The 13,042-nt window shown below is 41.2% G+C and overlaps 1 protein-coding gene and 1 non-coding gene across 2 annotated transcripts; one reads left to right on the top strand and one right to left on the bottom strand.

Moving 5' to 3' along the window:
* Window positions 1-10,231: 10,231 nt before the first annotated feature.
* On the bottom strand, window positions 10,232-12,049 carry LOC145112568 (uncharacterized). The gene has a single exon (XM_079048718.1). The coding sequence runs from the start codon at window positions 12,047-12,049 to the stop codon at window positions 10,232-10,234; it is 1,818 nt and encodes a 605-aa protein (XP_078904844.1).
* Window positions 12,050-12,578: 529 nt separating this feature from the next.
* On the top strand, window positions 12,579-12,685 carry LOC145117946 (small nucleolar RNA R71). The gene has a single exon (XR_013712937.1). It is a non-coding gene; the product is annotated as a small nucleolar RNA R71 (small nucleolar RNA).
* The last annotated feature ends 357 nt before the right edge of the window (window positions 12,686-13,042 follow it).

Genomic DNA, 13,042 nt, shown 5'->3' on the forward strand with positions numbered 1-13,042 from the left:
ATACATTTTTGTCGCTCCGGGATGAATAGAGAACCTCGACTTGTGTGTCTCCTCCATCAGAACCTGTCGCACTCCACCCCAATATGGAACCCACACCCTCCGATGAAGGATCAATAATCCCCGTCTATCATAGTCAAAGGAAGTCACCTGAACCACTTTGCGCTCACTTGTCTTGTGCTCTTCCTTCATAGCCACAACCCGAGCTTCACGGATCTGCTCCAAGAGTGGGGTAATCACTGTCATCCTCAAACATACATCCCTGATCGGGGCAGTAACTGCCTTGCGGTTGAGAGCATCGGCCACCACGTTGGACTTCCTAGGTGATAAAGGATCTCACAATCATAATCCTTCACCACATCCAACCATCTATGCTGCCTCATGTTCATATTTGGTTGATCTATCAGTTACCTCAAACTCTTGTGGTTCGTGTAAATAGTACAACGAACCCCATAGAGGTAAAGTCGCCAAATCTTGAGGGAGAAAACCATAGCCCCCAACTCCAAATCATGCGTAGGATAATTTTCCTCATGAGGCTTCAGCTGCCTCGAAGCGGAAGCGATCATATGACCTCGCTGCATTAAAACTGCACCCAAACCCGTAATCGACGCATCACAATATACCACAAAGTCCTCAACACCCTCCAGCAGGGTCAAAATCGGCGCCTCGCACAATATCTGCCTCAAAGTCTCAAAAGTTGCTTGCTACTCAGGCCCCCAAAGAAAATTGATGATCTTCTTAATCATCCGGGTCAAAGGAACCACGATCTTGTAGAAATCTTGAATGAATCTTTGATAGTAACCTGCCAATCCAAGGAAACTTTGAATCTCTGATGGAGACCTCGAAACCTCCCACCTCATTACCGCCTCAACCTTGGTCGGATCGACCATAATACCGTTCTGGTTGAGAAGGTGTCCCAGAAACTGCACCTCGCGCAACCAAAACTCATGCTTGGATAACTTCACATATAACCTCTCCATCCTCAAAGTATCAAATACCTCTATGAGATGCTCCTCATGCTGTTCCTAAGCCTTGGAATAGACCGGTATGTAATCGATAAACATAATCACTAACCGGTCCAACATAGGCCTATATATGCGACTCATGAGGTCCATGAATGCGACTGGATCATTGGTGAGCCCGAAGGGCATCACCACGAAGTCGTAATGACCATATCGAGTCCGGAAGGCCATCTTATGCGCATCCCCCTCTATGACCCTCATCTGGTGATAGCCCGAACGCAGATCAATATTGGAGAACCAAGATGCACCCTCAAGCTAGTCAAATAAATCATCGATCCTCGGAATGGATAACGGTTCTTCATTGTTATCTTGTTCAACTCCCGGTAGTCGATACACATCCGATGCGACCTATATTTTTTCTTCACAAATAAGATCAACGCTCCTCATGGTGAACTACTCGGTCGAATAAATCCCTTGTTTAACAGCTCCTACAACTGTGTAGACAACTCCTACATCGATAGAAGTGCTAACCGATAAGGTGCCTTGGCTATCGGAGCCGCACCTGGAACCAAGTCAATCTGAAACTCCACCTGTCTCTCCGGAGGCACTCCAGGCAAGTTCTCCGGGATATTCCCGAACAATTGGTACATAATCCACCATCACCTTATCCTTTTCCCGGGTATCCATCATATAGGCCATAAACCCGTAACGTCCCTACTGATGATAACACCTGACCCTTGCTGCCGAACAGATAGCTGGCCTACACTGAGCAACCTCACTGTGGATCACCAATTCTCCCTTACTTGGGGTTTAAACTTGCACCAATTGACACCCACAATTAATCACCGACCCATACCAATCCATCCACACAATTACCTTGCTCTCACACAAGGGAATAGAAACCAAATCAATCGGATACTGCTTGCTGAATAACTCCAATGTGCATCCTCGATGAACCCTCGATACTCGCACCGGACAGTCATTAGCAATCTCAACCTCTAATGGATAATCCAACTCTCCTGGAGTGTCGTCAAACCTCTTGCTAAGCGCAAGAGATACAAATGATCGGGTAGCTCCCGAATCAAATAAAACCAATGTAGGGATACCATTCACCATGAACGACCCTAAACATTATCACAGCCATATAAGCATGATAAATAACATAAATAAAAATATAGGTAGGAGATACATACGAGTGACCACATCGGGTGCTGCACGAGCCTCCTCAGTTGTCATCTGAAATGCCCTGCTCCGAACAACTGGCACCTTCGCCTTGCCCTGGTGGCCATTAGTGATCCTCAAGGTTCCCAGAGTAGGTACTGCTAGTGGTCCCATCACTGCCAATCTCGGGAAACTGGCCCCCTTATGGATATTCTGATTGCAATGGAAGCAAATCAGATCAGATACATGGGTGGTGGTAGTGACAGTACAATCCCTGATAAAGTGCCCTGTCTTTCCGCACTTGTAGAAACTCGAACCACCCTCCCTACATACTCCATCATGCACCCTGCCGTACTTGCCACAACGACCCCGACCCTCATGGCCCTTCGACCTAGAATCGAAGCCCTTGGGTCTTTTCGCTGAAACCCCTGTCTTCTGCCCGTGCTCTGCCTTCCTCTTTGATGTGTGTAAAATGCACTAGTTTTATTCCTACTTTAAAAATATAGATTTAGCACACAAAGGCAGTGAACTTGTCTTTTAGTGGTATAGTTGGATAAGTAGGGTGTCGAACTCAGGGAACGGAGATTAAACTAATAACTAATTTTAACTAAACAAATAATAAAAGTAAAGGGTTTTTCTCTAGTTTTACAAGACTAGAAACTTAAACACACCACCTAACAAGTAATTAACTAATCAACTAAAACAAGTAAAAATTCACCAAATTTAATAAAGGGTTTCTGTTTAGGTCCAACCAATTCACTCCTATGGTTAATTTTATGATAAAGTGATAAATTAATTGTTATTGGTTACCAACTATAGTGGTTAGATTCGCATTCACTATTACTAACCCTTAGAAAATTAATCAATTCAAGCAGTGGCCAATTGTTTAAACTAATTAACTCCCTAGTTGAATTATTTGGATTAAATAAGATTTGTAATTGGTTAATCAAATTAGTAATTCAACTAACCTCTTGTTTGTTGGTTTCTCAAACAAGCTCACACATTAATTTACCCATTCTCTAGTTAATCCTAGTTTCATATTCACTAATCCTAGGCATATAATGAAGTGTTCACCTAAATCATATGAGGTTAACAATTAAGAGATGTTCATGCAGCCTAATTGTCTTCCAATTAACAGATAATAGTTATGGTTAATGCATAAGGTTCTTTAACAAACTTAATTTAATAAAATCACCAATAATCAATCAATAAAAGTATAAATCAAACCATAGGAGTAACTTGGTCTTTCCTAAACAGAAACTACGAAAATTCAGCTCATGATTACAGTAAGAACAAGCTCAAAAACGAATTTAGTTTATATAGACATGATTCACTTCTAAGATTAAGTGGAAAATTTAACCTAATTCGCCTTGAGTCTTCAAAAGATCAAAGATTAGGGTTCTTCAGGTCTCCAAAGGTTTCCTCAGTCGTAAGTTATCGTCCAAGAAAATCAGAAAAGTCTTTTTCAATTCGGAATAAGATCCTTTATTTATACTTATCTCAAAACAGGGGAAACTCGACGAGTAAGTCTCCAACTCGCCGAGTACCTTTGAGAAATCCGTGTGCGGTAAGGATTCTGGATATTACTTCGTGAACATTCTTCGGCACTCGCCGAGTAGCTTCGTTGACTCGCCGAGTAGCTCCAGGTTTTCTCTTCTTTCTTCATTCTCCAGCTTCTGATTGCTTCTCCTTCTTCCTTTTTGCTCCAAGCATGTCTTCTGGACTGAAAATATAATTTAGACCTTATTAAGTACCTTTTGTCCATATTATGCAAATAATTAGCTGAAAAGTAATAAAAATCTATACTAAACATATAGCTAATTATGCACATATCAAAATACCCCACACTTGACTTTTGCTTGCCCCCAAGCAAAACTGAATTTTAGCACATTAGAATCACATAAGACAACTCCAATTCAACCCAGCCATTATGCCAAGACAGCAACACATACATTTGTGTCTAAAATTTTCCTAAAGACCCCCCAATACTCTAAATACTCACAATCCTCATAAACACTCGCCCACTTCTTTTGAACGATGCTCATTTTATGCATCCCTCCGAATCCATCCGTAGAAAAGCTCCTAGCCTCAAGGTATTTTTGGTTGAGCAACCCAAGCATACATAATCTAGACAATTACAAATTTTTGATACCACTATAGAACTTATTTGGAATTCTTCACTTCTTTGATATTTGATCTTTGATTTCTTTGAATTCACCACCTTTTTGATTTTTGGTATCTTCAACTTTTGAATTTTGCTCTTCGGAATTTTGATCTTTTGATCTTCATACTTTGACTGCTCCCAAAATTCTTACAACTTTTCTTGTAATTCTCTCTTTTTTTTTAACACGTATCTCACTTTTTTTTTCTCACTCAATACCTACATGCTTAAGCAGGGGCGCTCAACTTCAACCTTTATTGATTAAAGATAAAAATTTTCCTGGATACATTTCTGGTACACGATGCTAAACATATTGCATCCTTCGAAGTAAGCGAGGTTATGTTTTTGTCCCATGATTTCACTAGAATAAGGAGGCCACAAATGCACTAGAACGTGTATAAGCTCAACTAAACATTTGGGTGTTCATGTAATCATCAACATAATTCTAACATGGAATCCTAATTGCTTTTACCAAAGTTTTCTAAGTTAAGTCCTAGGAAATTTTTTTTTATGCAAGAATTTTGAAATTATGCCTAAAATTAAGATTCTAAGTTAGCTAATGTAACCAACCCCCTACCCCACACTTAATTCATGCAATGTACCCATTGCATGTTATGCATGATAAAGAACAATACTAAAGTAAAGGGGAAATTGGAACAAACTCCCCTGGGATAGCAGTGGCGAGGCTGATCATCTTCAATTAAGCTCCTACTTCAAATGACTTTAGGCATGGGAACAGCTCATCCATGCCTTGGGTGTCATGTCACGTGTGGTAAACATCTAAGTAGCTCCAAATGCTTAGGAAAAAGCTCTCAGAAATCGTCCAGGAATGAGTCTCCACATAAGACATGGATAAGAACTGCAGTGAATGTGCTCAAAACAAATTCTGAGTGTGAAATGTTGATGGAATCGGCGAGTTAGGTGTGAACTCGGCGAGTAGATCGGCATTTAGCAGATAATCGCAGATTTACACATGCACTCGGCGAGTTCCCTAGGTGCACTCGGCGAGTAAGTCGCTGAGTCGAAAATAAATTTCCCTGCTGTTGGTTCTTGACTGAGGTGCTAACTCAAAATACTTCAGTGACTCTTCTTCTATTTCCTCCAGTGATAACACATTGTGTCACTCTCAATCCTAACGGACTCAACCTTAAATGTAACAATTCGCACTCTCATGTAAACCAATCCTCACTTTAGCATTGACCAATGAGACTCCTAAATGCATCCTAATCTTCAAACCTGAAAAACATATATCCACAAGTGAAAGCAAACAAACCAAGGTCCTAATAATCCAAGTTCAACAAAGTTTAACATCAAACAAAATAAAACACATCCAAATAAAAACAAATTTCATGCTTCTTCTTCCACGTCTGCCCCTCCTGCGCCACTTCCTCCTGCTTGATTGTTTCCCCTTTGCATACGCTCCTCCCAACTCATGATGTATGGATATCCGGGCCCGGGCCTTGTGGCGATGTTCATTTGTTGAAAGAGATAATTGAATGACTCATTGTTATAGTTAACACCTTGACCAATGTCATCCAAATACCTACTATATTCCACTTGATTCCATCCCTCATTCTCTTCTTCCACCGGAATAACCGATGGGTCTTCTCGGGCCCGTTCGTTCCTTTGCCTAACTCTTCTTCCCGGCCTCTCAGGAGCAACCACCTCATCTACATGTGGAATTGCAAATGAATCCCCAAATTTTTCCACAATCCTTGCCCTCTGGAATAATGTAATGCTAAACGGAGGAGGAGAAATTACAGTCAACGCTCTTGCCTCTTGCATGTCCAAAATGCCATATGACCTTGCGAGTCTTGTCACAAGCATACCCCCATTAATTTTGGAGTTAATCTTCTCTTTAACTGCTCCTTCCGCAAGGTATTTTGCCAAACAATAAGGCAAGTTGCAAAAGACGTCCGGGGTAATGATGCTCCACAAATAAAAAATGTCGAGGGTAGGAACTTTGTCATCATCCTTCCTCATATTTATGGTACTAGCGATGAGGCGGTGGATGAGACGATGGATCGGAGAACGAATATGGCCCTCTTGAGTAGAAGAGGGAATATAGACCCGGTTTGCAATAGTATTCCACCAAGTGGAGGCAACGACTCCCTCGGGAAGATCCTTGTGACATTGCTCCAAAAATGTTTCAAAATCCTCCGTCATGATGACATTTTGGTCATAGATACCAACCCTCCAGGCGAGTTCCGCTATGCTGCAGTGGCGCAGCTCCCCTCCGAGGCAAAAAGTGATAATGTTGGCGTTATAATATTCACTACCACCCTGGAATGAGAGAGTAGCAAAGAATTCCGAACATAGTTCTGCAAACACAGGTTCTTGTATTTTGAACAGCTGCAACCATCCATCACAAATTATTGTTGATCCACCCACGTCAAAAGTTTTCACCAAATAAGGTGTCAATTCCTCTTCCAACCCAGTTTTACCCAACCAATCCCAATTAATTGCATTGGGTAGATGAATATCTTTCTGCTTCAAAACCTCCAACCTGTTTTTTGCCCTAACTTGAGAAGATTTTGAAGTGATTTGTGGAAAAGTAAGCCATGGAATGTCTCCTTGACCCCCTCCTCTTGAACTCTGACCTCTTCTGGACATGATTTCTGCAGAAAAACATCAAGAAAACAACAACAAACAAAACCCAACAATTAAAGTTAACCATAACAGGTCTATCATAGCATCTACTCGCCGAGTTCATGACCTACTCGGCGAGTAGGATGAACTGCGAGAACAGATTTCAATTGGACCATATTAGGTCAATCAAAACACATAAATTTGCAAAGGGGTTTGCTGTTCTAAGTCCCTTAAACACAAATCCACAAGAAATTTTGTCCAAATCTTCCTAATTCATGGTAAAATCGAAACCCTAGAATCGGAGTAAACCCCCAAATCCGGATTTAAGCAAAATAAGAACCAAGAATTGATAGAGTTATAACCTTTAACAAGAATACAAAGGAAAAATCATACCTTTTTGCCTTGTGGATGGAGATTCAACAAAAATCAAAGGAATGACTTGAGAGGAAGAGAATGCTCGGCGAGTATGAATGTGTTGGTGAAAATGAGTAAAGTAAAAAGAAACCCTTTTTTACAGATTGTAAAAACCCGTTTAAATGCTTGTACTCGTCGAGTAGAAATTCCTAATCGCTGAGTAGGGACGCATGTTCGCGTTTTGTCGTGATTTTCAAAAGGTACTCGCCGAGTAATCGTATGAACTCAGCGAGTATATCATTCAGTTTGAAAAAAAACTCAATTTTTTTTAAAACCACCACCCCACACTTTGAGCATTGCTTGCCCTCAAGCAATCATTGTAAGCAGAATTTCAGAAGAAGAATGAAAAGAAAACAGATCCTAAAAGTGGAAAAGAAAAACAAAGGGAAAAGAAATGCAAACTCTAAACTCGGGTTGCCTCCCGGAAGCGCTTCTTTTTAAGGAGTCGTTAGCTGGACTCCTTCCGTTCTACGTTTCTGCCATGCCCTCCAGCAGCAACCCTTCTTCTATGTCTTCATTCCTCGGGATTCCTTCTTCATATTTTTTCAATCTATGTCCATTAACTTTGAAAGGAGTGCCATCTCTTGATAATAACTCGATAGCTCCATGTGGAAACACCTTCTTCACTAGAAATGGACCATCCCATCTTGACTTTAGTTTGCCCGGAAAGAGTTTGAGCCTTGAATTAAAAAGTAAAACTTTTTGCCCTTCATGAAAGTCTTTATTACCCTTGATTCTTTTGTCATGCCAACGCTTGGTTTTTTCTTTATAAATCAAGGAGCTAGTATAAACCTCATTCCTAAGTTCTTCAAGAGCATTCATTTGCATCAACCGGTTTTTTTAAGTTCAGCTATATCAAAGTTGCATATTTTTAAAGCCCAAAAGCTTTATGCTCTATTTCCACCGGTAAATGACATTGCTTCCCATAAACTAGCCTATATGGTGTAGTACCAATAGGTGTTTTGAAAGCTGTTCGGAAGGCCCAAAGTGCATCATCTAGTCTATCCGACCATTCCTTTCGATTGCTACCCACCGATCTCTCCAAAATTCTCTTTAATGCTCTATTTGTCACTTCAGTTTGCCGACTAGTTTGTGGAGGGTAAGATGTAGAGAATTTATGGGTTACCCCATATTTCCTTAACACCTTTTCTAATTGATCATTGGCAAAATGAGTGCCTCGGTCACTTATAAGGGCTTTAGGAACTCGAAATCTTGAGAATAACTTCTTCAAAAAGCGCACCACCACCCGAGCATCATTAGTTGGTAAAGCTTGTGCCTCTGCCCACTTGGATACATAATCAACCGCCACCAAAATATATTTGTTGCCCTTTGAGATTGGAAATGGTCCCATAAAATCGATCCCCCATACGTCAAATACTTCGTACCCTTGAATACTATGTTGTGGCATTTCGTTTCGGGAGGAGATGTTTCCCGCTCTTTGGCATGCATCACACTCTTTGACATATTGGGTAGCATCTTTAAAAATGGCGGGCCAATAAAACCCAATATCAAATATCTTCTTTGCCGTGTAATGTGCTCCATGATGTCCACCGGTGGGCCCGCTATGGTAATGCTCCAAAATTTCTCGGCTTTCATTCCCGAATACGCATCTCCTTATGATCCCATCCGCGCAGCTTCGGAAAAGATATGGCTCATCCCAAAAGTAGTATTTTATTTCCGAAAAGAATTTCTTCTTTTGTTGGCGGGTAAAGTCTTTTGGGATGTACTTGGTAGCTAAATGATTAGCTATATCTGCAAACCATGGCTCTTCCCCCGTGGTCACCAAAATGTATTCGTCCGGAAAATCATCTCCAATCTTTTCTTCTTCTAATGACTCCAAATGCGGGTTTTCTAGCCTTGATAAGTGGTCGGCTGCTACATTCTCCATTCCCTTCATATCACGTATCTCGATATCAAATTATTGTAGAAGTAGGACCCAACGTATCAATCTTGGCTTTGCATCCTGCTTGGCAAACAAGTACTTAATAGCAGAGTGGTCAGTAAAAACAGTGGTTTTAGATAAGACAAGATAAGGGCGGAATTTGTCAAAAGCATACACCACTGCTAGTAATTCTTTTTCAGTTGTGGTGTAATTTTCTTGGGCCGGATTCAAAGTCTTACTTGCATAATAAATGGGTCGAAAGTGCTTATCAACCCTTTGACCAAGGACAACTCCTAATGCAAAGTCACTTGCATCACACATTATTTCAAAAGGTAAGTTCCAATTCGGGGCAATAATGATCGTGGCATTAGTTAATTTTTCTTTCAAAAATTCAAAAGCGTCTAGACACTCTTTAGTGAAATTAAATGGTGCATCTTTTAAAAACAATTGTGTTAGAGGTCTAGCTATTTTAGAAAAATCTTTTATGAAACGGCGGTAAAAACCCGCGTGTCCTAAAAAACTCCTAATGCCCTTTACATTAGTTGGTGGAGGTAATTTGGCAATTGTATCTATTTTTGCCCGATCCAACTCAATTCCCGATTTGGATACCTTGTGGCCCAAAACTATTCCCTCTTTAACCATAAAGTGACATTTTTCCCAATTAAGGACTAAATCGGTCTTTTCACACCTTGCAAGCATTAAATCAAGGTTAGTAAGACAATCATGGAAGGAAGATCCAAAAACAGAAAAGTCGTCCATAAATACTTCCATGAATTTTTCCACGATGTCGTGGAATATGGCCGTCATGCACCTTTGAAATGTCGCAGGTGCATTGCATAACCCAAAGGGCATGCGGCGATAGGCAAAAGTCCCACTCGGGCAAGTGAAAGTGGTCTTTTCTTGGTCCCTGGGGTCTATGGGTATTTGGAAGTAGCCCGAAAATCCGTCTAAGAAACAATAATAACTATGGCCGGACAATCTTTCAAGCATGTGATCAATAAAAGGTAAAGGAAAATGGTCTTTACGAGTGACATCGTTTAGCTTTCGATAATCGATGCACACTCGCTAACCGGTTACCGTTCGGATTGGAATAAGCTCGTTCTTCTCGTTTGTCACGACCGTCATCCCTCCTTTCTTGGGCACCACTTGAACAGGACTAACCCATGGACTATCGGAAATAGAATAAATGATCCCCGCATCTAAAAGCTTGACTACTTCCTTTTTGACCACTTCTTGCATGTTTGGGTTCAATCTTCTTTGGTGTTGCACTACCGGCTTTGCTGCTTCTTCCAGGTTAATCTTGTGAGAGCAATAAGAGGGGATTATTCCCTTGATATCGGTGATACTCCATGCAATGACACTCTTCCTCTTCTTCAAGACTTGAACTAATTCTTCTTTTTCAGGTTTGGAGAGGTCAGAAGCTATTATAACAGGTTTTTGTTGACCATCTTCAAGGAATGCATACTCCAAGTGATCTGGTAGTGCTTTGAGCTCAGTTTTTGCGTTCTGCATGCTGAACACGTCGAGTACAGGTAAGGGACTCGTCGAGCCCTCTTCAAAATTCGCGATTTCTCGGGATTCTTCAACTGGACTCGGCGAGTAGATCGCTTCTACTCGGCGAGTATGTTGCTCCATGGTCTTCATTAACTCATCATAATCAGCTTCTTCCAGCAGTCTCTCTATTTCAAGTAGGTCTTTTTCAGCATCAAGTTCTTCAGTAAAGGGGATGGTGGACTTGTTTGGATCTTCATTATGCCATTCCTCCATCAATTCATCCAACATATCAATTGAAAATGCCGTGTCATCACTATGCCTTGCATGCTTCATATCTTGATCAACCCCAAAAGTGACTGAATCATCCCCCACCCGTAGAGTAAGTTTTGAATCTCGCATGTCAACGATAGCGCTTACGGTGTTAAGGAAAGGTCTTCCAAGGATGATCGGGACTTGAGGATCCGCTTCCATGTCTAGAATTATAAAGTCCACGGGAAACACTAACTTATCTACCTTCACCAATAGATCTTCACATATTCCTCTTGGGAATGTAACAATTTTGTTTGCTAAGTGGATTGCCATTCGGATTGGCCTCGGTTCCGGGAGATCTAGTTTCTTGAAAAATGAATAAGGCATGAGGTTTACACTTGCTCCTGAATTGGCTAAAGCATGAATGGTGGCCAAATTCCCAAATTGACAAGGCAATGTTAAGCTTCCCGGGTCACCCTTCTTCTTCGGTAGCTTGTTTAACATGGCAGCTGAGCAATTCTCATTAAGAACTACTTCACTCACTTCTTCCATCTTCCTTCTATTAGTTAGAAGCTCTTTGAGAAACTTAGCATATTTTGGCATTTGGGCAACCGCTTCTATGAATGGTATGTTGATTTGAAGAGCCTTTATATGTTCTAGAAACTTCTGGTAGTCTTCTTCATTTTTTTCTTTCTTAGCTCTGGCTGGATATGGCAATGGAGGCTGAAATGGCTTTGCAGGAATCTGACTTTTCTGATTAGGTAATGGACTCGTCGAGTCCATATTCTGGACTCGGCGAGTAGGGTCTGTGTCATGCAGATTTTGATTTTGGCTTTGTTTTTTTGCATCCTCCTTTTGTAACTGCTTGGGCTCTTCAGACTGAATTGGGGCCAGAGGAGTAATTATCTTTCCACTTCTTGTTGTCACGATATTTATATGTGCGCCTCGTGGGTTGTTTTCGGTTTTACTAGGAAGTTCTCCCGGTGATCTTTGATTAATTTGTTGAGCAAGTTGCCCCAGCTGTGTCTCAATGTTGTGGATAGATGCTTGTTGATTTCTAAGCATTGTTCTTGTTTCTTGGATTGCAGCATCATGATCATTATGTCTCTTTTCTGAAGCAGCTACAAACTTAGTAAGCATCTCCTCCAAACTTGGTTTCCTTTCTTGTGCCGGCTCCTCCTTTTGGTAAAAACCTCTTCCTTTTTGTTTAAACTTCTCCTCCTTAACCCTCTTGTACTCATCATAAGGAAGCCACTCTTTCTTGGGTTTCCGTCAATCTTCATCATATCGGTCACCACTTGAGTAACATACTTGCACCTTCTTATTCCCATTCTCGTCCAAGTCACAATCTCTAGTAAGATGAGGTCCATTGTAATTCTCACAACCCACCCGAATAGCATGTATCGTTTGATCCATTTTATCCATCCTCCTATCCATGGTTTTCAACATAGCCATAACTGTTGACAAATCTTCTGAAGCTGCATAAGCTGATCCTCTTGTCACATCATTCCTTGGGTTGTGGTATTCTCTAGAATGCTTAGAGAATTCTTCAATTAGTTGCTTTATCACCGGGGGTGCCTTCTTTGTTAGTGGACCTTGCGAGTCAAGTAATTGCCTTGTTGTAACATTTACTCCATCATAAAAAATGGAGACTTCTTGTTGACTATTGAGGTCATGATGTGGGCAATTCCTTAGAAGACTCTTGTACCTCTCCCAAGCTTCATAAAGTGACTCTCCAGCTTGTTGTTCAAAGTTGGCTATGGCTTTCTTTAACTTAGATATCTTGGAGGGTGGGCAAAATTGATCAATAAACTCTTCTTTCATCTTGGCCCATGTAGTGATGGATCCGGGGGGAAGTGACTTGAGCCAATCCTTTCCAGCACCCTTCAATGTAACCGGAAGCATGCGAAGTAGCTGAGTTTCGCGAGGCACGTTTGGAACATTAAAATAATCAGCTACATCATTTACTTCATGCAAGTGTTTGTAAGCATCTTCGTGGTCTTTTCCGTGGAAAGGGATCTCCTTGAGTAGAGCAAGAATGTGACCCTTAAGCTCAAAAGTGGCAGTTGCGAGAATTGCGGGTTGCACAAGTCCCGGCCCGGTATCATCGCGTATCCTCTTCTTCCATTCCCC

The sequence above is a fragment of the Lactuca virosa genome, chromosome 5 (assembly GCF_052849685.1).
Source record: "Lactuca virosa cultivar CGN04683 chromosome 5, Lactuca_virosa_CGN04683_v6, whole genome shotgun sequence".
Taxonomy (NCBI): domain Eukaryota; kingdom Viridiplantae; phylum Streptophyta; class Magnoliopsida; order Asterales; family Asteraceae; genus Lactuca; species Lactuca virosa.